We start from the raw sequence: 24,054 nt of genomic DNA, 5'->3' as shown, positions 1-24,054 counted from the left end.
AACATGTTTGCAAAACCATTAATAAAGTATGAACAGGGTCTCACACAATTCTGGGTTTCTCTCTTAAAGACCCATACTTTACTGAGTAACTACTGATAGTTCAAAGATGTGAGTGAAAAAAGCATGTCCTTTCTCACAGTAATAAATAATCTGTAGGACAGCCTGCACAGGTTGTGACCTTCAGTAGACAGATTCTCTTCATGCTTATGTTCAGTGCTTAGAAAGTGCAATGTATTATCCCCTAGCTGTCCTCTGCCTAGCAAAAATAAAAATCTCCCTGCCTACTCATTTCACATTTTGTTTCTTCTTTCCTGGTTTCATCTGGAAAGAAGGTGATCTTGATGGGTCTGTGGAGAAGCTCTCTTGCCTCCTTCAATAGCTCTGCTTACTACAAGTACTCCAGGAGTCAGGCTGCCTTACCCAAGGCTTATGCAGGCTTACCTCACTTATGCAGTGAGGTCCAAAAGGATCAAAGGCAGTGCTAAAAATACCCCATCATTGGTGATCTGGTTGCACGTTATACATTTTTGTTTCCTGGCCTCCTGCTGTCAGGCTGTTTAGTCAAGCAGGCACTGGTGTAGGTTGGGTGTAATCAGTCTTGTGCCTGGTAAGTGTGAGTACAAAAGGACTTATTCTTTATATTATATCAATGTTCTCATGATTTCAAGGCTGTACTCATCCTCAAGATATCACCTTTCAGGAGTTATTCCACATTAGGGAGATACAGAACTTAAAATAGCTCTACAATTTGGATTCAAGACTAGAATTGAGCCAGTGAGGTTGTATTGTTTTAATGCTTCCTTATCTTTTAAAAAATAATGTATAGATTAACATGTAATTAAAAGAATGCATTTATTAACATGTGATTAATTTAACCTTTCTGCCTTTCTCATGTAATTGTATACCTGTGCAAACATCTAATGATCTGGTTTTGAAAAGGCTTCTGGATGCTAAATAATTTCTACTTTATAAATCTGTAAGGTTTTTTGATTGTTTTTCTGCAGGCCTCCATATGTAGAAGCAGCCAGCCTTTATCTGGCTTTAGTGCTCGATGCCTTGAGGATGAACAGATGCTCCAGGCCATCAGAAAAGCCAATCCAGGAAGTGATTTCATATATGTTGTTGACACTCGGCCCAAAGTAAGTGCATTAAATTTCTCACACGTAGCAAGACTGAGTCTGGGCTGAATACATATGGGAAGACACACAACCTAAGTGACTGACCAAGTCACTTCTGATCTTAGTTGCACCTCTGTAACTCCACAGGTACATGCGGATTTATCAGGGCAATCTTAACTAGGAACCTTGACTACATTATTATCTCTGAGAGAATTTTCTCCTTTACACTGAACCTTTCCCTTTTCTTATTCTTAGCAAAATGTCAAGATACAGAAAAGTAAATAATGTGTAATTGTAACTGTTTGCACACACAAAAGAGCTATCAAGTAAGTATATTTCTGATGAGACTGGCAAAAAATAATTTCTAAGATGTATTTACAATTGTTTGTAATGTTCCAAACCTCTGACTGCTTATATTGTAATTCTTCGTGAATGATTTCTCCTGGAAGTGAGAGAATTCCAGTGGACCCCTACATAAGGCTAAAAAAAGGCAAGTCGCTGACATGACAGGAATGGAAGAGGCCTTTAAATATCTCCAGCACTTTGGTGGTTTTGAGAGACAATATGAAATACGATAATAGTGGCATCAGATGTCATATCTATAATTGAGTAAAAACTTCTGGCCAAGAAAAAAGCTCTAGGAAAAAAATTGTGCTATGGAGAAATATAGAAACTCAATAATAATCCAGAAGAGGTTGGGAGCTAAAAAAACTTTGTGTTGAAATTGTCACGCAAGCAAACAGCTCAAGGTGATAAAGACTAGATTGACTGCAGTATGTGGAGGTGAGAGTAGGGATATGTTCTTTCTTACACTATCAGCAGCTTTCCTCTTGAAGTTACCAAAGCCTTTGAAGAAAAGAAACTAAAGAGGCAAACCTCCACAGAGTCCCTTGTAGGTATAGGATTAGCTATAGCATGGGAAAAAGAAAAAATGAGAATAAATGTTTGAGGAAAAGGAACAAGGAAGCTGTTTTGTTATCCTGAGATCAGAAGACAGAGGGGCAAGGGCAAGGTGAGTAAAACTGAGAAACATGAGAAATGGAGTGAGGACAGGCAAACCTGGCAGAGCTGGAGCAGATTCAGGAATCCTGCATGGCTGATGACTGAAGACATGAGCACTGGTGGGAAAGTGCTCTGAGTGCTCACAGCTCTAATGGGAGGCAATAGCCAGAAAATGAGGGCCTTGGCATGTCTCATTGACCCAAGTCACACCAAGGACTGTGTAATTTGGTAAGTACTTTTACCTTCAGTTCCCTTTTTTTTTGTTGGGAAGACGAGGGTGCTACCAGCTTACTTACGGTCCTGAAGGGAGTGAATTATGATGAGCCCTAGGAAAGGATCAGTACCATTGTGTTCAGAAAGGGCATTAGACATGAAGTACAGACCTAGCTCCCTAAATAATGCTTGTTTAATGCAGTTTTCTATGTGTAGTAATAGTTATAGCTTCTTTCCTGTCCGATGGTAATGGTACCCTTCCCTATTTAAGGCAGTCGATTTATTGCTAATGACTTGGTTATTAATAATGTTTTACCAGGTAGTAACAGGAAGGAGCTGTCCTTTAATTTTTTTTTTTTCTGGTAAATTACTTTGAGATGCCTTCTGTGCACAGTGAAAAAAGCACACACTTTTTGGAGGGTACAGAGAGACTGAATTAGGCTCACTTAGACATGAATGCCAGCATCTTTCCAGCAATGATGGCTTCTTCAGGAGCCAGTCAGGAGATGAAGACTGTTTGTTTTCACTTAACTGTTTTGTTAAGAAAAGGTTTTAATGTAATGAAATATGCATATAAGATTCAAACTTTTCTCTGTGCAGCAAAAATTGACAAATATACAAAGCTCCCGTGATCCCAGATGCCAAATACAGCCTTGATATAATTTTGCACCTGATAATGCATTTATAAATGTAGGGCATATAGCAATGGATAGGTATTGGTGGAAGCAGTTCCTCATATTCCTCAGGGAACCTTTAACAAATGTAAAGATAAGATATCAAGTCTGGTGAAAGGCTTTCCATTTCTGTAGGCAGCTAAAAAGCTGTTTGCCTCATTTCTCTTAAGAACCAGTTCCTTATAAAGATAATGAATGTTGATGGATCCTTCAATTCAGCATTCCCAAGTGCTCTTCCCTCATTGCACTTGATAATTTTCAAAACAAAAGATTTGTCTGTGGAAGAAAGCTTTGTTTGCACTCCATTTGAATATCTCAGGATGACCACATATGAATTTACTTAAGCCACTGTTATTTCTCTATGTAATCACAGAAGAAGCTAATGTAGACTTACTGTTTATCACTAAAACATATTAGTTCCATAATCTTTATAACAAGACTTGGCTTGGTTATCCTCCAGATTAAAGAAAATGCTAGGAAATCTTGCAAGTGGGGTCTTCTACCTTTACAGGCTGTATCCTCATATTCACTGAGATTAATCAAGGACATGCACAATTTAGATAGCTTCACAACAACCACTTTCAGAGCAACAGATGGAATTTTGGTAGATGATGTGGAAAACTTGTTAGTAAATATTGTGGCAGCTGCAAAGTTTGGCAACTGGCAGTATTTAAAATAAACGAGTGTCAGAAAGCCTTGCAAATTTGACCTTATATTTATTTACTTTCAAAGAGTGCTGTTTCAGATTGTCCTTTAAGAAAAGATATTGGTGATAAAATTGCTCTGCTGCAGGAACAGTTAATGGTATTTATGTGCTGAGTACTAGGTTAGTTAGAGGATAGATGTTTTTCATTTAGTGTTTCAGGGGTTTGTGGTGGCTGAGACTCATGTGTACAGATCTTTCTTCCTGAAGCTATAGGCTGCTGCAGAGAGAGACTGCCTCATTTTGTTTATACAAGAATACTGATGTCAACTTCAAAAGAGAAAGATTAGGATTCGGCAGATAATTTATATCTTTGTAGCAAGTCACACAGAGGACTCTGTCCTTAACTGACATGCTGTTCACAGGCTGTATTTTTTTTTATTGTCCATTGATAGTCAAAACATCAGTAGACTGCTGGTTGATAGACAAGAATGGAGTTTTTGTGTTCATGCTCTTTCCTGAATTGCACAGTACAAGTTAAAAGAACTTTTGCCCAAGATTCATATAAATCAAGTGTTGGATTTTTGCCCAGGTTCCTACCCAGAGTGCAGTTCCTTCTGTTGTGTCATGAAATTCATGCAATGTTTCAATTCCTAAGGGTGATGCGCAAATGTAACTTTACAGTGCTTTGCTTTGAAAGTAAAGATATCAGGTTTGGTCCTTGGAAACCTATTTTGACATATAATGTAAAAAACACTGGGCTTGTTCATCTTGGTTGAAGAGAAGACAGCATCAGACAACCAACCCCCAGTTGTGTGTATTGGCTCCAGACCAAAATTTAATATTGGGAGTATGTGTGTTTGGGGTGGAATAGGTAAGAAAAAGAGACATTCTTGTATAGCTCATGATGCCATTAGCTAAGCACTGAAATATATTATTGTGAGTTTCTGATGTGACCACAGAAGCAGTGAATCAATAGTGCTGCCTGCACTATTGGGAAATAAACTGGAGACAGAGCTCTCTGCACAGCCTCTTGTCCCCTAGGCAATGCCTAAGACAGACTTTTTTTACTTTTTCATGAGCATTGGCTCTCACTGAAATTAAGATGAGTCACCTTTTGTCCAATTGATGCCTCATGAAGTCTATATCCTAAATTATTTCTTTCTAAAATCTTTCATGAGCAGAAGCTGTTAGTTGTGCTTGGAGGCATTGAGGTTCTGCCACTTGAGCTGCTTTGTCTCTCTCAGAGCCTTCATATTTCTTGGGAAGTTTGAAGGTCCCCCAGCACTACAGCATGAATTTCACAGAAAAGCATGGACTTTATGCAAAAAGACAATTTCTTTCCATTCCACAGTGAGATTTTGCTATAGGAAATTTAGGGAAAAAGTTAATAGGTACTTAATAAAAGAATAATTTAGTTTAAAATACCTAGAAAAAGTACTTAATTTTTATCAGTTTTAGTTTTCAGCTCAAAGATCAAAATTTGGCATAAGGAGCTTGGCAAATAGTTTTCCTTCCCACTCAAGGGTTCCAAAAAGGGGGAAATAAATATTAACCACACCCTCAATTTTATGCTTGAGAAAACCAAACTAAAGAAGTATTTAGTCCCTTTCCCATGCCAGGAAGTAAGCAACAGATTTGAAGACAAAACTTCAACTTCCAGCTGAAAGTATTTTTCCTGAAGCACAGCAGCTCCTTTGATAGCAGTGCATTGCAGATGAAAATATTTGTGGTAATGTTGTTCATTCAAATATTTTGTAGTCTTACTTAACGAGAGCCAAGTTACTATAAAATTAGGAAAAACTACTCTAACTCCCTTTTCGTTATTGCAAGCTTCAAAGAAGTAAGCTGTATCAGCTTTTGGATGATTTGGGCAGTAAAATACAGTAAGGTGGGCAAGGCTGCAGTGTGCGCATGCTGTGAACCAGTGGCACGGCAGATGGGACACTGCCACCTCCTGGGTACATGTTCTGCTAGCAAACATAATGCTGCTCTAGCACAAAATCAAAACTGCCCTTTAAAATTAAAACCTTTATGCTCTTTCAAAGGAATCCTGCCTAAGCTGTGCGGGTTTTGTGTTTAACCTCACTAGGAAGATTCACTCACAGCTGCAAACAGATCCCCCATTCATAGCCCCTTGTGTTGACACTCTGGCAAATGCTTCCTATTTGTGACTGATTTAAAGTGCTCTGATTTACTGCTGTAGACCACAAGGTTTATTTTGAAAAGATTCTGCTACTGGTTTTCATCCAGTTTTCCCTATGTTTTTCAGCTCAACGCAATGGCAAACAGAGCAGCAGGGAAGGGATATGAAAATGAAGACAACTACTCCAACATCAAGTTTCAATTCATAGGCATTGAGAACATCCATGTTATGAGAAATAGTCTGCAGAAAATGCTTGAAGGTAATGTTCATTGGAAACTTCATTGGAAATTAGAGGAAAAGAATTGATCCTTCTGTCAAAGAAATCAGAATAACTGCTCTAAAATCAGCAGCAGTGAAAAAGAGTGTGGAAAGTAATCTTTATCTATTGCAGCTGCATGCAGGTGCCTGCTGGCTAATGAGATGTGTGCGATGGAGCATCATGGCAAATACTGGTTGGTGATGTCTTAATTGTGAAAACACCTTGTTTCCTGGCTGAAATCCAGATATCATTTAATGACAAAATTAATTTTAATTTTGTACACCCTACTGCTCTCTTTTTTTGAAATTTACATTTTGATGGGGAAATGAAAAAAATCCCTTATTGCTGACTTCAAGGGGAGTGGAAAATATAGATTGTATTTTTTTTTTTAATTAAAGCTCAGAAAAACTATGGTGTGATTTTCATATAAGATAGTCATACATTTTAGACTGTGAATTTTAACAGAAGCTTATTCATGCCCTGCATAGAACATATCACATCAGGTCTAGTAGTGAAATTTACAGTCAATGGGTGTAACAATTCATCACCCTCAATATCCCATGGGAATTAATGCCATTTGCCTCATAAATACGTAGCAGTATCTAAACCAGCAAAGCTGTTCTGCCATTTCATATTTGCAGTACATAACTATTTAGAGGTTTTCTGGGAAAAGAGCAAGGATAAATAGGCCATCCTTCAGCCTCAATGGTCTGTTGATTTTAAACAAGCAATTAGGAAATAGTGCTTACTCCACCATGCCTCCATATTTATTTCATGTGCATCAACAACAACTTCTATCACCTCCCGGATCAGCCTCATCTCTCTTGTTCTTGACTTGATGCTCTGCCCATACTCTTTTACTCTTCATCTGTCTCCCATGAGTGCATGCAAATGTAAATTTGAAATCTAAGAAGAGCTTAAATTCTCCATGGTAGGGAATCCATGTTCTATTTTCAAATTAGAGCATTTTATGGAAACCAACATTAAAGTGTGATGCAAGTAAAACATCTCTTCATGAGAGTTTTCTTGGTCTCAGGTGGGAAAACAGAAAGATTTTTTGTTCACTAGGAAGTCTTGTTTGGCTAGGAGAGAGACTGGGTGAGTAAACAGGTCCCTTTATTTGTTCAACTCCAGACTATCAAAGTTAAAATAGCAAACATCAGTCTGGCTGCACGGACAGTGCTGTGTATAATTTTTGAGCCAAAAGTTCATGGGACTGGCCCAGGGCCCAAACATGCATGTAACAAGGTAACTTCTAATGTATTTAACACTTCAGGCTGCTTGGAGGGCACAAATTCTTAGCATCTATTTTCAAATAAGCCATATGGTTAAAACATCTTCTTTTTTACTGGGTTTTATATTTCCTGTGTTGAAATCTCTTATGTAGCAATTTGACTGATAAGATTAGAAATCAGAGAAATTAAGTTCTTTTTAAAAGAAAAATTTTATAACTTTTAGTGTACTAGGACTTTACTTATGTAAGATGCTATGTAATTTTTATATTTTTCCATTTGTATGTGTCTCTTAATCTGTTTTTCTGGTAATCTTTTACCTGACTTGAGCATACAAAGAGACCTAGAACTAGAAAGGCTGTCTGTCAAGGATGAAGATAAAACATATTAAATATGGCTTTAAATTTTTATAAATTAATACCTCAATAATATATCAATAATTATCAATTAGTAATCTATTATAAATATCAATATTAAATATATAAATAATTAAAAGAATACATAAATAAGATGGCAATATCACTGTACCTATGTGAATCCTAACTTAACATCACACTACTCTTTACAGAATGGGTCTGCTGCTCATGATCTGTGGTAAAATTTTACAAGGTGCATAAAAACCTTTGAAAAGACAAATGAGGCTGCTGAAAACTGATTTTAGTATCATGTGAACTGTATGTTGCTTGGAAGTATACAGCATGAAAAGAGGACATCAAGATATAGTTAGACAGATGTGTTGCTAAAATGCAAGGCCAGTTTAATTCAATTTACTGGTGCTAAGCAGAAGTAAAGAGCAGAGGATCTTCACATGCCAGACTGCAGATTATTTTCAATATATGATTTAAAATAACTTCCAATTTTTAACATTAGAAGGACATTACACAGGGACTTTTCTTGATAAAGATCCAAGGTCTGCCTGAGGCTGCTGTTTGGCGTTTGGGATGGGGTGGGCTGTGCTGCACATCCAGGGGCCAGCTGAGACCTGACTCCTGTGTGTTGTGCACTGAGGTGGTCCCAGATGCTCCCTGTCTATATTTAAACAGCAGATATGAGCTTCTCCTCCCCTCATATCAGGAGCAGCACTTGCTGATGTAGGAGCAGCCCTCTGGTCCTTGGACTTCTGTGACAGATCAAGCAGTGAGAAACACAGTGGCTTTGGCCCACAGTAATTATTCCTTCCTCTACTTATGGCTGTCATGGCAGGAATGGGGGGACTAGTCCAGCATACCCCTCTGGTCCTAGTCCAGCATGCCCCCCTGGTACTTTGCTGGTGGGAGAGGCAGTTTCCAACATGTGCCCTGTTTATTCCTCCCATTCTGCGACTTCAAAGCATTGCTGAAATTCTCAGAGCTCTGCCCACTGGATCTTGATTTTCCTGTGCATGCACTGTGGATGAAGCAGGCCATATTTCTCAAAGAATTTTGGTACCTTTTCTGCTGAGATGGAAATGCTCTTTCCCTTTAGGATAAGCCTCTTAATTGAACTCAGTATTAGGGTCCAGATCGGTAGCCAAAGCCATGTGAAATTTACAGTGTATGCATTTAGGACAGTATGAACTTTACTCAGTGAAGTGGTCAGTAAATATTGACTGCAGTTCGGGAGTGGGAATGAGCAAAGCACAGTTTCAGCCTTACCTTGGGCTTTTGTAAATAGAGACAGCAGCTTCAGCAAGTATTCAGCCACTAATTGGTCATGCTTCCATCTGCACAGAAACATTAATCATGTGAAAAGCTGTTTGTTTTCAGTGCTGCTATCTCTGCATCTTTGAAAAATATCCTTCAAAAATTACTTTAAAAATAACCATCTGGAAGGGGCCTTGCATATAAACATTGCAAGACTTTGTATGGACACATTAGGCCATTTTGCTTCTGAACTAAATGGAGTTAGGATGGTCAGATAGTTAGATATGGTATAAACTCTGTCTTTGGCTTGTAAAATTAAATTTCAATTACACTGAAGGAAAATAAAGCTATGCCAGGAGCCATAATGGCCATAAATAACTGAGTCTTTTAAGATTTCCAAACCACAAGAGACTTACTAAGAAACTAGTAATTGACAGAACATACATTAACTCAGTAAAAGCCATGGTGTTTTTCACTGTACTCTGAAAATTAATTTCACTGGCTAATATATTTTTTCTTTAAAAGACAGTATAATTCTACATGGTTCAAAATAAAGATATAGTCTATTTATAGGGTGATTTTAGCATCTTACTATTGAAAATGGATTGCACCAAATTTTATTTAGTATGTGTTTTGCTGGATTGAGGTACCTTATATAGATACTCATTGCTTTTCTTCTTCTGATGCCACAAACTCTTTATTATTAAAAAAATAGATACTTGGATACAGAAGAATAGGAACTTAGAGTAAAAACTGAGCAATTTTTTTTTTTCAAATGTGCCATAGAGTTTGGAAGATTTTCAGGAAAATATTTTCCTTGATGGATTATGTCTTGTCCTCACCATCAGAATACTTTTTGACTCCAAGTGAAGCTTTAATGTGGTGTAATTCAGGGATGGAGAACTGTGCAGTGAACCACTTTAACTTAACCACCATCCTCTGTAGTGATGCTGGGAGTAGGAGGCAGTGGCACCATTTAGGTGTCTGTCTACCTGTCTAACAGCAGAAATCAAATACTTTCTGTTTCCAAATCCTCATCATCAAATACATGAACTCCTCCCAGGGGTTTGAAAACTTCACTCCCAACACAGTCTTGGAAAATACATTCTTCACAGAAGGATGGATTTGGATTTGTTTTCAATAGGCTTTGTGACAGCTTCTATTTTTAAATTAAATCAACATATTGGGTGAAATTTAACTCAGCCCCACTTCTCAAATAAATGTGTTCCTCAAAGGTTAAATTTGACAGAGATTTTGTCCTTCTTTTCAAAAGATGTGTGTTTTATGCAGTGGATAACTGAAGAAGAGATAACTCCAAGGCTGAACAAGTCAGTGAAGCTTAAGGGACTCTAATTACTATACATTTAAAATGTATCTTACTTTGCAGTTTGTGAGCTGAAATCACCTTCAATGAGTGACTTTCTGTGGGGCCTAGAAAATTCAGGCTGGCTGAAGCACATCAAAGCCATTATGGACGCTGGCATTTTCATTGCAAAGGTAAAGTGTGTGAACTGAGAGTGAAACTTGGAGTAAGCAGATACAGAAAATGAGAACCAAATTCTCTGCTTATGGGTAGCTTCTATGATCCCTTCAGTGATGTTTTACCTGAAAAAAGCCCATTGCAAGATGGCCTTTTGTGTATGAGGAAGGATGATTTTTAGGTGCTGTTGTGTCAACATTTTTCTAAAATAGTAAACAAAATCTTGTGTTCTTTTGTACTGAAGCCTCTACTAGCCTGTGTCTTGTTATGCCAGACATTTGAATGTCCTTAGTTTACTCCCCAGCAGTGATTGTTACTGTTTCTTTCCCTATTTGCCTTGCCTCCTCCACTAATTTCTGGACATTTTCTTTGTGGAAGTGGTAGTTGTAATATATACATATAGCTATATATAATACCTTATATTATACACAATATATAGCTACTGTGTTATCCCCCCTGAGTTATCAGGCAACCAACCAATTTCAGCTCTTGAACCAACTCCTGTGTATTACCATGGCCAAACTCTCTAGAAGCTTTCTACTTTTAGAGAATTCTTCCAGAAAACAATTTTGGCTTTAGTAAGAAATTATTTCCCCTACTCTTCCCCAAAGTAATGTAGACATTTGTAATCTGCCAGCAGTAGCTTTAATTTTGATACCCCCTACCTTGTGCTCTGCCTTTTGGTTACAATTTCTTATTGGCCATTTTATTCACGTGACTTACTGCCTGCAACTATACAGATAAAACTTCATGGGTTTCCCTCCTCACTAACTGCTTGTTTCTCTTGTATTGCTTCGTTCTTCTCAGTAGGCAACTGTAGTTTCTTGCCTGAACAGCAACTGTGCAATAAATACCTGTGTTATTACTACCAGACCTACTACTTTTCATTAGCTCATAGAAATAAGGTAATTTACATTAGCTTGGCCAGTTTTTCCCCAGTGGCTAGTCTTATCATCCTTCGTGCATATGTTTTCTAGCCTAGTGCCTTCTCAGACATACATTTTGACCCATTCTTATTTGTATGGTTCTCAGTTCTCAGTCTTCTGCCCACAGGGGTTCTATTTTTGTCTCTTGAGATAAACATAGATAATTTATTATTATTCCTCATTCCCTATTAAGCCCAAAATTAACCTAAATGTTTTTCTTTTTTTTTTCCTAACAGTATTTTTCCTAACCTACTTTATTTTCTACTTCCTAAATTCAATTCTCTTTAGAAATTATAAAGGCTAAAACCCTTAAAATGAAAAAAAAAAAAATCTGCCAACCCTCAAGTTCTAAAAATAATACAACACTCTGGAGAATTCAGTACAATTTCTTCTTTATGTGTTTATGTATAAAATAGAATCCTCTCTCCCCAGTTACTACATTAAAGATACCGATAAAATCTTGCTTATTAAACATGGAAGTTTCCCACTGCCACAGTCTTTCCCAGAAGCCTTTACAGCATGTCACCAGTGCAATGCAGCGTGCTGGAATAATGCCCAGGCTAATGATGGCATCAGAAACAGACATTGCCCTTAATGACGTTACCATCAAGATGAAAAATTAAGAGCCATATTGCAAGTATGGCTATGCTTTTAGTGGCATGTAAGTGGCATGAGATGTTGGAGCATCTGAATCTGCTGCAGGTAGTTGTCTGCTCTGACAGATTGATATGTTTTAATTGAAATGAATCACACCTTCCTGTAGTGGAGCATAAGCAGGTAATTCTCAGCCACCATATTGCATGATCTGAGGTGAATGAAAACTTTTCAAACTAGAGTAGTAACACTGATTTTTCAAATGAGACAAATAACACTCAACTTTATTTAAGAGCTCTGTGGTAGAGTAGAAAATGAATGAGCTTTCCCAGCTCCCAAATTAATACTCTCTCTGTGGCTCTTGTCTCACTGTCTCTCTCTTACCATTGTCTTCCTCCCTGCTTGTGAACTTTCTGACTTTTTCTGTATCTTTAGGCTGTGGCTGAGGAAGGTGTGAGTGTGCTTGTTCACTGCTCTGATGGCTGGGATAGGACAGCCCAGGTTTGCTCTGTAGCAAGCCTTCTGTTGGATCCATATTACAGAACTATGAAGGGATTCATGGTAAGCGGGTTCTTTTGCAGAGTAAATGAAGTAGTATGGCATCACTTCAAATTAATATCTTTGTTTTAAATAGGAAATAAACGGTCCTTAAATATACCATTTGTTTTGTTTTGTTTTGCTTTTTTAAGTAGGAGGGAAGGCTTCTATATGTTCATGTTAAAGTCTCCCAGTTTCTCTATGAAACATTATTCAAGGTGGGGATCAGTTTGTCACCTGTGTTTTTGGGGTTTTTTTCTAACCTTGATCAAGAGACTTTCTCACAGCCCAAAGAGCTTCTGTGAAAGCAAGAATTTGTATTCATTTGCAGTGAGCATTTTAATTTTGAGTGTCAGAAGTGTGGCTTTTCTAGACATGAGATTGCAGTGAGAAGCTCTGTTGGAAAATCTGTTCCTTTCCCAGGTCAATCAGCAGTAGTAAAGCATCTAGAAGTGGTTATCGAGTTACTGGTCACATGTTAAAAACATGTTGAGACATTTATAAGTTCTATTTTAGAAAGCAATGAAACAAGATATTTGAAATTGTGCTGAAATACTGGCACTCTCTGCATCCATGAAGAGTGCTATTTCCCCGAGCTGGCAAGCAGTGCTCATTATTTTTCTCCCAATTCTGAAAATTATTTAGGATTCTAATATTGCTTGCTCATGTTGTTCTTGCTTGCCACTTTTCTGATAATTCTAAGAATTAACTGGGATTCCAACACTTCTTGTTTACACCACCCTTCTGCCTGCTTCAACATGTCAGCTCCACTCCACAATATTGACTGCAATATTCTCATTTTAGGTGTTAATTGAAAAAGACTGGGTTTCCTTTGGCCACAAATTTAACCACAGGTAAGGCAATGCTAAGGTTTTCCTCTCTATATATGTATATATTTATGTAGTCTGTATCTGCTGCCATTCCAGCTCTTCTTTGTTGCTGTCTTTCAAAACACAGCAACAGAATGCCCCAGGAAACTGCCATACCCTTTTCTCCAGCGATATAATTTAGCTGCCTGGAAAAGTCAGAGTGAAATATTTCTATATATGCACTCCAAAACTACTAAGGGGAGTCCTGTGTGCTGGTCTTGCAGCTGCTATGAGCATTGAGAGGTCCGTGTGAGTAGTGTGTATTTGGCTTGCAAAATCCCTTTGGACTCCAGCAGATCTCCTAGGAGTGCCAAGGCCCCCCACATAAGTTGCTGTTCATCAAAGGGACTTCTGCATCTTCCATGGCAGTACTTAACCTTAGGCATGTCTGTGAGTTATCTATTACATAAAATATTCTTTCTCTTCCTGTTACAGTCTGTTGTAAAAAACCAGCAAGATCTGCTCAGAAATCTCAGGCAAAGTGGAAAGTAATTTATTTGAACAAGTTATTTTGAACATCAATCCAATGTAGATGCTATAATATAATGAAAATATTTGAAGACTTAATATGTTTAAACATGGATACATTTTCACATTTTCTTTCTTTCATGACTTCTATATTCTGTAAAAATTAAAAATGCAATTTTTATATTGAGGTTTAATTACATTATTTTGCTTGATTTGAATATAAATTTGTTTAAAAAACAAACAAAACTCAGAAAACCTGTGCATCATCACAGCACTTGTGTAATTCCATAGGAATTACTACAGTTAATATGATACTGTCAGTTGTTTATGATTATCAGTGGCAAAAGGTATTATGAAATGCAGTAACCACTAATAGCTTTGGTTTGCTGTGCAATATTGCTGTATTTTCTTTGATGGTAATAGAAGTTTCAATTTTGGATGTTTATAAAATTCTACTCTGTTGCCATGTGTAAATATAAAGCAAATACACCCCACCCCTCCTAGGAGAATAACTGATTGAAAATGCTTCTTCCTTTTACGAAGACTTACAAAATACCTTTTACTTCAATGTGTATTTTATTTTCGGTCTCCTTTTATTCATTGCAAGTGGTTCCAAGAGGCATTTTTATACACAGAAAGTTTCAAGTTCACTTGACAGTCACAGTAGCATGTATACATTTCCCACTTCCTAGAAATTTCACCAAGAGAGGGCAGCTTTAACCTGTTTTCTGCTGAGGTTATAATGAGAGCAGGTAGCTCTCCTGCTCAGTTTTCTGGTTTGGGGAATAATCTACTATTAAGAAACTGTCTTAAGACACGCTTTTGTCATTAAGTCATTCTTCTGATAACTTATGTTATGAGGGTACAATTTATACTGATAGCATTAAAGCATGGCTATGCAGCAGCCAGCTTTTTGCAGCTTTAATATAACAAGACACCCAATAAAAGAGGCTTTTTTGTTTGTAATTCTGCCTCTACTTCACGATTCTTGCACCATTTTTCTAAGTAAAAATATAGTAATAGTTAAGACTTTAGAAATGAATGCCTATGATGTACTACACCAGTAGAAAGGTTTAGAGAGGTTTTGAGGTTTAGTTAATTCAGTTTTCCTACAGGAATTCAGGTTATAATTGGATGTATCTTGTCTTATTTCAGGTATGGCAACTTAAATGGAGATCCAAAGGAGATATCGCCTGTTATTGATCAGTTCATTGAATGTGTTTGGCAGTTAATGGAACAGTTTCCTTGTGCCTTTGAATTCAATGAAAGATTCCTCATCCACATACAGCATCACATCTATTCTTGCCAGTTTGGGAATTTCCTGTGTAACAGCCAGAAGGAGAGAAGAGAGCTGAAGTATGAAAATGTTTTCTTTAGTAGCATATTTATGCATGGGGTCTGTGGCTGGTGGTGAGCAGTCAGACATTCTCCAGTTTGCATGTATGTGTTTCATAAGGCACAGGGTGCCTGTTGTCTTCTGGCAACACCGATTAATACCAAAAAAAGTTGATCCTCTGCAGTGTAGCTTTGCTGGGAGTATAATCCATGGTGTGCATGACAGGGGATTAGTGAAAATTGACAAAAGCATTAAGCCTTCAGCCATGTGGGCCTGCCTTTTACTGCAGCCCTGACAAAATACAAGGCAAGCTGGCCCTGTAACTCCAGTATGAAATAACAGTAACTCTAGTTAAGTTCTCAGTTTAAGAATTACTGCTCCTCTGTGTTTTTAACCTGTCTTTGGATCTCATGTCAGGGCATTTTAGTCCTGCTTTCTTAGGTACTTCCTTATGAATAGCCTTTTTGTCTGGTAGCTCTCCCTAGGACTGAGACAGCAGGCTGTCCTTCTGCTGACCAGCCCCAAAGCAATTATGAGTTAAGCTACCTGCCCTGAGGTCCAAACAAAGACAGCATCATCATTCCTGGCAGTGCTTATGTGTGTATCTGCTTCCCAGGGCCCTGGGTCCTTGATCATGATGATATCCATTGCTTTTCTCAAGCAGCCTGATGATGTCAGCCGTAGCAATGAGAGGAGGTACTGGTTACTGCTGGCTGCTGCCATTTGGTCCCTTTCACTGCTCAAATGCAGAGCAGCCACAGTGAACATCCATTTAAAATCAAAACCTTCACAGATCACCACATCCCAAGACCTAACTGTGTATGCAAGAAATTGCAGCTCAGTGGGATAGGAGTGCTTTTAAATGCAGGGATCCCTTTGGTGCAGAGATCAGTCTGAAAGCTGACTTTATGGAAAATATCCTCTCACCTCACAAAGCAACCAGTCTCTCCACCTATTTGCTCTAGCTGTTTTTGCTTTATGGGAAATGGTTTAGATTTTGTTTTTAGTGACCAACAAGGGAATTTGGGTCTCTGTTTCTCTATGCTTGTAACTGAAGTCTAATTCTGTTAAGGAAGCTGATTGGAAGTATGGAGGACAAGAATGCTGCATCTAAGCTTTAGCTATCCCTGAACTGTAATAGAGGCTTTAATATATTTTTATTTAATGTATTATTTTTCAGAATCAAAGAACGAACATATTCATTGTGGGCTCACTTGTGGAAAAATCGTGCTGATTACCTGAATCCTTTATACAGGTCAGACCACAGTCAAACCCAAGGGACCCTGCACCCACAGATCGCTCCATGCAACTTCTTGTACAAGTAGGTAGCATCACTTGCTGCTGGGAAATACAGCATGGGTTAGTACAGAACATAATGCCTTTGTATATAAGTATTTCTCTTTCAATAAGGCCGTTTATAGAGAATAAATTCAGTCTCAGATGCGGTATGTTTGTTCCTTGTGTGCTTATAGTCAGCCAACACCTCTGCACCATTCCACAGCAGAGTATTAGTCTGAAAAGAAGATTAAGATTAAAGCTATATTGATAGTTGTGTGTCCTAATTTCAAGGTTACTCACTTCTTCCACTGAGAAATGCCTCTTTCAGTCCTGTTGTCATCTGTTGTTTCTAAATTTACAATTGCTTTAACTTCTTCCATTCCAAGATTTTGTGATGTTAGTTTGGATCAATTGGAGTTAAAAGTAAAAAGAATCTTTTCAAGAAATCATATTATTTCATTGCTAAAACAAGTATTTTTTAAAAAAACTCCAGACTTTCCCTATGTTGTTACATCAGGTAAAATGAAGTTAAGTTTTTCCTGATATTTTTTCAAAATATAACAAAATACCATCACTTTAGAAATGTTACTATTGACATTCTGAGTTAATAATTTGTGCCGTTTGTCTTAACACACTTGGGAGAACTTGAATAGAAATGCATTAAAACTGTCATTTAAGTAAAACTGATAGTTTGTTTTCCAGTTGAAAGTAAGGGCACTTGTTAAAAAGACAATAAAAATGCTAAATGACAGAAATTAAATTCTTTCATGTCTACTATACCAGTTCACATGCACTTTAAAACAATTTAAAAATAGTTATTAATCGTATTCTTTGGGATACTGGGATTTATAAAAGAATTACTGATACAGCAGATCCTCCAGTGGATAAGTAATCCTGTTGATTTTAATCTAATTACTTGGGTGCGTAAAGATTTCCAAGCTTGAGCTATCAGATGATAAGGGGGAATGTGATTTAAATAGTATACTATTGGGATAGGAATAATAAGCCACCAAGCAGCATGCACGTGCTCCAAAAATATCTGTCAGCTCCTTGGCCAGTCAGCTGCCAGACAGCAGGGCTTGGCTACTTAACCTGTCTGCTGAACTGGTTACACACTCAGGGCCAGCCTGTGGCCCTATTGCCAGCAAGGCAGGAGGAGCACCTAAGGAACACGGAATTTCAAAGTTGAGTTTGTGGGAAGTTGAACAACAGTTGAGAATTACAAATATGAAAAACTGTCTTTACCACTGGCTATTTTATAGGTATCATTGCACTAAAGCCCACAGCGTAGAGCAAGAAAATAATACCAGAAAAAGACCCTGCAAATTTTTGCATTTCAGTGAACCTTTTTAAGTTGTGACCTAAACTACATTCACCTTTCTATTGTCTATCAGAATTAGTTTGAGCTGCTTATGTCCAGCTGCCTATGAGTTGCACCATCAGGATGGAGGAAATGCAAATGAACCATCAACCTTGCTAAACAGTCTATGAACTTACATGTATGCACTCTACTGATGAATAAGCATGGATAGATCATTTAGGACAATATGTGTCTGGGTAAAAAAAAAAAAAAAAAAAAAAAAAAAAAAAAAAAGAAGTGTACATTTCAGTCCTATGAGGCTACTTCACCAAATGGGAAAATTCCTGACCTTGCTGTCAATTCCAGGTTCTGGAGTGGTATGTACAACCGCTTTGAAAAGGGGCTGCATCCTCGACAGTCAGTTACTGATTATCTGATGGCAGTGAAGGAAGAAACTCAGCAGCTGGAAGAAGAGCTGGAAGTCTTACAAGAGGTAATAAACAGCTGAGCTTGATACGGCAGACTTGGTAACTGATGATAAATGAAACCCAGCTCCATATGCTGCAGAGTCCCCTCCACACTACATCCTTTTCTGGAAGGAGGATGTTCAGCCATCATCTTTGTTCTCAGATAAATTATTGTGAATGTTTTGCTTTTAAGACACAAAAGTGGACTTTTTTTTCTTTAAGGATAAAATTTTACCTGTGTTGATGCACAAGTACTACTGAAAGTAAGTTTAATCCTTCTGTAACTCAGAGGGAATTGTAGCTCAGAAGAATGCTGTAATTCAGCATTGGTGTGTGACAAATTGTGCACTTCTCATACTCCATAAATGCAAATAGTCAGTCTTAAAGGGTGGGTTGGGCTCTATAAATTTATTTAAAAAGAGAAAAAGCAAGGACATATAAGAGGATTTCTGGACCCTAAATGTGTCCACATGATAAATCCTATTTCCTTTATTTCAGAGATTGGCAAATCTTCAGAAATCACAGTCAGGTAATAATAAAGTCAAGAGTAAGCAGCAAGACCGGAACAAACAGTTTGGACTGTATACTTCCAACAACAGCTTAGCTAACACTCCTCAGGAGTATAGCAATGATCTGAAATCATTCCCATCCCGGAGCCCTTCGCAAGGGGATGAAGATTCCGCCCTGATTTTGACACAGGACAACCTGAAAAGCTCTGATCCTGACCTCTCAGCCAACAGTGACCAGGAGTCTGGCGTGGAGGACTTAAGCTGCAGATCCCCAAGTGGGGGTGGCTGCTTGCCTAGTGAAGACAGTGGCAAGGACTCTGATGAAGCTGTATTTCTGGCAGGCTGAAATACCTGCACGGCAGCAAGGATCCAGATGATGTAATCTTACACAGTCTGGAATGACATCTTTTCATCAGATGAAGAATGGAAGTGGTCTGTGGCCTAAAGAAATAATCCAAAGAAAGGGAACTGTGCAATTGTGTAAGTTAAGATCCAAGCAGAACTAGTTATTACTAATTTTAAGACATTACACTAAAGAAAGTTAATATCTGCTGTTATATTTCATTAAGCCAATATGGTGGTTGTTTTATCAATGCTGTACATAATTATTCCTTACTTTGTACATTTCCATAGTTATTTATTGGACAGGATAATAGTTCTTTTCCTAAGATGTGAAATTCCAAAGTACTCTTACACAAGGCTGAAGATGTGTTACTGTTAGCCTCACTGGTGAAGCAGTCAACGCTTATTTTTGTAGACCTCATTTGCCTTCAGACATATTATGTATATTCTTTGCTTTTTTCTTCACAAGAGGTTAGAACAAATATTTTGCATATTCTCCTACTAATACTCTTTACAGCAAAGTAAAACTAACAAATGGACACCCTGGCTCAAGGGACAAATGAAGTTTTGATCCTGAGAAAAAAAATCCATTAATAAGCAGTTGTCGCTGCTGCATCTGAATGCATCCCATTTGTACTCAATTCACAACCAGTGTTGAAAGTTCAGTAGATTCTGTGACCAAAACTTTAAGGAATGTAGCAATGCTCACACAGCCTTTGTGCTAAAACACCCCTTTGTAACAAAAGGTACACGAGGCAGTTTACTCTTGTTTTGTTATCAAGTTTGTTTGTATCTTACCCCTGTTCCAATCCACCTAGTTAAGATATACAGGTAAAATTTTAAAGGTGATTAAATCCCTGATTCTTCAGCCTATTTTCCTACATGAAAATGTTTTATTTGAGTGGGAGTGAGGTACATACCCAGTAGAGAGAATAGGGAATATCAAATCACTTACAGAAATCATGTACAAAAACATCACTCTGAATTAGCAAGTAAATGAAAGCTATGCCCATAAAGGAACTGTTACAGAGAGTATTTCTTCCAAATTTCGTTAATCAAAATAAACTAACCATAACCAACTGGTGTTTTTTATCCTCACACAAAATTTCCCGTTTAGATTTGCCAACCTGAATGGAGCATGGCAATACTAATTTAAGAAAGGGACTGATTCACCATTCACCAGAAAGTTTAATCCCATTGAAAAATTCAGATATTTCTAAGAACAGGAGTAATAGTTTACATAATCAGCAGTTCAGAAGTAAACCACTGAAAAATATTCAAAATTCGGAATGCCTTGAAACTCACTAAAAAGGTGGCCAGCCATATTAGGCTGCAACTCTTATTTAAAGCCAGCAGTTAAAAATGTAATTCACATGGCTGCTTTTATGTGCTTGGAGACAGTGCAGAATTGAACTCTAGTAGAGCAAAGTGGTAGTAATGTAAGTTTACTTAGATTGCATTTCACACTAATCCTTCAAGTACAGACCTAGAGAAAGAACTGTATTATATAAATATACCTCAATTTAGAATCATTAGATTTTATTATTCAGTCTGCTTTTCTGGAATGGCTTTTCATTCTATTCTGTGAACAATTTATAAAAAGTGAATATGTAATCTTCAGTATTATTACTGTCCTCTGAAGGGAGCTGCTGCCTTTGAACAAATAATTCTTAACAGCAAGGTTTATCTTAATGTTATATTGGAAAGGCCAGATCCTCAATTTGATAAATCACTATAGCTCAATTCAAATAAAAAGAAGTATAATTTATATTCTGCTGAGAATCTAGCATCTGATTTTTAATCTTTATGAATTTTTAATAAATTAAAGCCCTGATTTTAACCACACTCTTAGAAGTGTTTTGTATTTTGAACATAGCCTGTAAACTTTATAGCATTAAAGGAAAATTTCAATGGGCTTTCTCAAACTAAGGAAACGTGCTGCAAAGTTACAATGAAAACACACAAATATTCTGCCAAAAAAGCTGTCTGAAAATGGGCAATGTTACTGTACAGCTTTAAAAAGTAAAATTGTATATGATGATATTGTGTTGAACTAGACATGTATAGAAATAAATGCAGAAGAGCAAGATATGCAAATTCAAAGCACTGTCTTTGTGTTGTATGCAACTCCTTGCAACTGGCTTTACAACTAAAATATTAATATATTAACATTTTCTTTATTAAGCCTTCACTTAGCAGCCCTCTGTGATGTGTCTTTTAGTCCTTGGAATTTTGCATTAACTATTACTGCTTACAGTGTACTGTATGTATTTGTGGCATTATCAGGCTAATGAGAAACACCTTCAAATAAACACTTAGGTGTTATGAAATGTTATTTCACACCAGAGAATGAAACAAATGATTGCTTTCCTGATTTTTGTAAGAGTTCTTAATTTACTCAAGAGTCACTTTGTCACCGAGATCAAGTGATTATTTTATCTCCCCTACTCCAGTATTTGAATCTAGCAGCTGCAATTGTGGAGGAATTTACAGCTGATAACTAAAAAACTGAGATTCTCGTCAATTGTGTTAATTATACAGGAGCATGTTATACCCCTGTTTTTTTTCAGTAAATGAGAAAAAAAAAAAAAGATGAAAAGACTTCTCAATTAACTACATTGTTTTCTTGTAGCCTTGCTGCAAATTATTTGGCCCACTGCAATTTGAAATAGGACACAGATGAACATAACTAAACTGAAAGGCCTCATTAGGTTCAGGCTGCTCTTTAGTATCAAAATGTGCCTCTAAAGGACACTGAAGGCAATGGGATCAAACAAACTTCTTTACAGATCACCATCTGAAGTACAGAAGGAAAACTATTTGCCAGCTGCTTGTATTGGTAACTCTATACAAGAAATAAATGTGGTAAACTGGTAATGGATTTTAGAAAACTGAGAAATAAAATTAATTAGCTGGAGAGCACAACAACATGGTATCATTAAAAATAAAAAAGGAGAAACAAAAAGTAAAAGGAGGAAGGCAGGGAAGGAAAGCTCTTTATAAAATTAGCAAGGAAGGCAGGGAACCACGTTCTTTGAAGACAGAAGCAAGCCAGGGCATGGGTTCACAACATGAAAGATGTTTAATGACACAAACCAACAATAAAACCGCAGCAACAAAGTGGGAATAGCCTCTGCAATGAAGGTAAGAGTGTCATCACTGTTGATCAGCTAACTTAATGCTTTTGTATGGACACTGCCCTGAACTGCAGACAAGAGTTCTCAAGTAGATCACAAACACAGCCAAGGCCAGGGGCTGCTTCTGGCTGCAGGTTGAAGGCTGAGTGCAGCTTTTAGGTTGGCAGGTCACCCTTAAACTGTAGTGCAGCCAGAGGCAAACACCGCAGTGACTGAAAAATTATCCAAGGACAGGTAAATTGTTGACAATTCATTTCGTAAGGGAGGAACATGTGCTGGATGAGTTTAAAGTAGGTCAGCTTATGATGGTACTAAGACACACGAAAAATATGCCAAAGATCTAGAGCCAAGTGTACTATAAACCCTGAATTCAGAGAGGTGCCAGAGCGTGGGCATCAGAAGATAAAATAAACATTCAAATTTACGCATATTATTTAAATTGCCAGTAAAGCACTTGAAAGCAACAAATCAAATAATGTTAAATGTTAAAATAAAATGTATTAGTCTTTTAATAAATCATTCTGTAAGGAAGCTAATGAAACCTTACGGGTCAAACAGAAACACAACCGAATTCAGGCAAGGACTAAGTCTTTTCCTAAGGTTATTCAGATAAATTTATTCTGTTTCTGAAGACTAAAGAACACAGTTCTTTCTATTGAGGTATTCTCTTACTATTGAAATACAGTTTCTCTTTATAGCTTATTAATGCATAGACATTTGATGTCTACAAATATCTGGCCAAAACAAGGAATTTTCATAAGCCAGAGATGCAATTCAGATATTTAAAGCCTATTTTAGTGAAGGTAGCTCCAAGAATTACTGCTGTTGAAATGGTTGAACAGGAAAAGCTCAAAGCACTCCACAGGAAGATAAAAAGTTTGTCCTTGAGTATTGTACTGCATCCACTTCCAAAACAATTCTGTATCCACTCAAAAAGTCCTGCAACACCCAACTGTATCTGTAAATGATAAGGCTACAAGATATATTAAAATCCTAAAGCCTTTATTTGTAAGTTTAACACATTACAGTATTTACTGTTCAGAATAATTAAGGCTGTGATACTTGACTTTGTTGCCAGAGTTTTACCTGAAGGTCTCTCAAATATCTATTTTATAAAAATTTATTCTAGTATTTGAATGGAGTAGTTAGAATGTGGACATGTATAAAACGGTAAGATTTCTAACATCCACATTTGGTCCAGGTCCTAAGTGGCAAAGCTGCCAGAGTATGTAAAGCACAAACAACAGAATTACAGTACATACAGCTTAGAACTGACTTATCAGTCTCTTGTTTGCAGTGGTGGCTGGCGTGATGCCTCCTCAGCAACCATCACTCAGCAAGTGACGACACAAAGCTGGGAGGAGCAGCCAGTACCTCAGAGTGCTGTGCAGCCCTTTGGAAGGATCTCAGTGGAGTGGAGGGATGGGCAGAGAGGAAATTTAACAAAAATTCAACCTGGGGAAGAGTAGTTCTGGGTTCCTCAGAACAAGACATGGAGTTCCAGGAACCATTCCAGCAGAGGGCAACAAAGATAAGTGGATCACATCACTTAAGAGACTAGGCTGAGGGAGGTGGGCCTGTTTAGGCTGGCGAAACTGAGAGGGGACTGTGTCAATGTCTGTAAGGATCTGAAGGAAGGGTGTCAAGAGGACGGAGCCAGGCTTTTCTTTGTGATGCAGAACAATATCACAAGAAGCAAATGGCAGAAACTGATGCCCAGAAGTTCCACCGGATTAGGAGGCAGTTCTTTACTGTGTGGGTGACTGAGCACTGGAACAGTTGCCCAGAGAGACTGTGGAGTCACCCACACTGGAGATATTCAAGAACCATCTGGACACAATCCTGTCCCATGTACTCTAGGACGACTCTGCTTGAGCAGGGAGGTTTGACCAAATGACCCAT

At 37.6% G+C, this 24,054-nt stretch overlaps 1 protein-coding gene across 2 annotated transcripts in view; it reads left to right on the top strand.

Annotated features, from left to right (window-relative positions):
* The window catches only part of MTMR7 (myotubularin related protein 7), a 43,629-nt gene extending 20,459 nt beyond the window's left edge, over positions 1–23,170 (top strand). For both annotated transcript variants that reach the window (XM_030271162.4, XM_041715764.2), the window contains exons 6-14: positions 1,005–1,139; positions 5,923–6,055; positions 10,297–10,406; positions 12,345–12,470; positions 13,251–13,300; positions 14,939–15,139; positions 16,300–16,440; positions 18,064–18,190; positions 18,663–23,170. In XM_030271162.4, coding sequence (XP_030127022.1) covers positions 1,005–1,139; positions 5,923–6,055; positions 10,297–10,406; positions 12,345–12,470; positions 13,251–13,300; positions 14,939–15,139; positions 16,300–16,440; positions 18,064–18,190; positions 18,663–19,019 — 1,380 coding nt within the window. In that variant the 3' untranslated portion in view covers positions 19,020–23,170. The remainder of the gene's footprint in view (positions 1–1,004; positions 1,140–5,922; positions 6,056–10,296; positions 10,407–12,344; positions 12,471–13,250; positions 13,301–14,938; positions 15,140–16,299; positions 16,441–18,063; positions 18,191–18,662) is intronic.
* Positions 23,171–24,054: the final 884 nt, after the last annotated feature.

The sequence above is a fragment of the Taeniopygia guttata genome, chromosome 4, assembly GCF_048771995.1.
Source record: "Taeniopygia guttata chromosome 4, bTaeGut7.mat, whole genome shotgun sequence".
Lineage (NCBI taxonomy): Eukaryota > Metazoa > Chordata > Aves > Passeriformes > Estrildidae > Taeniopygia > Taeniopygia guttata.
Note: the sequence above shows the minus strand (reverse complement) of the source record. Positions and strands in the feature narration are given on the sequence as shown.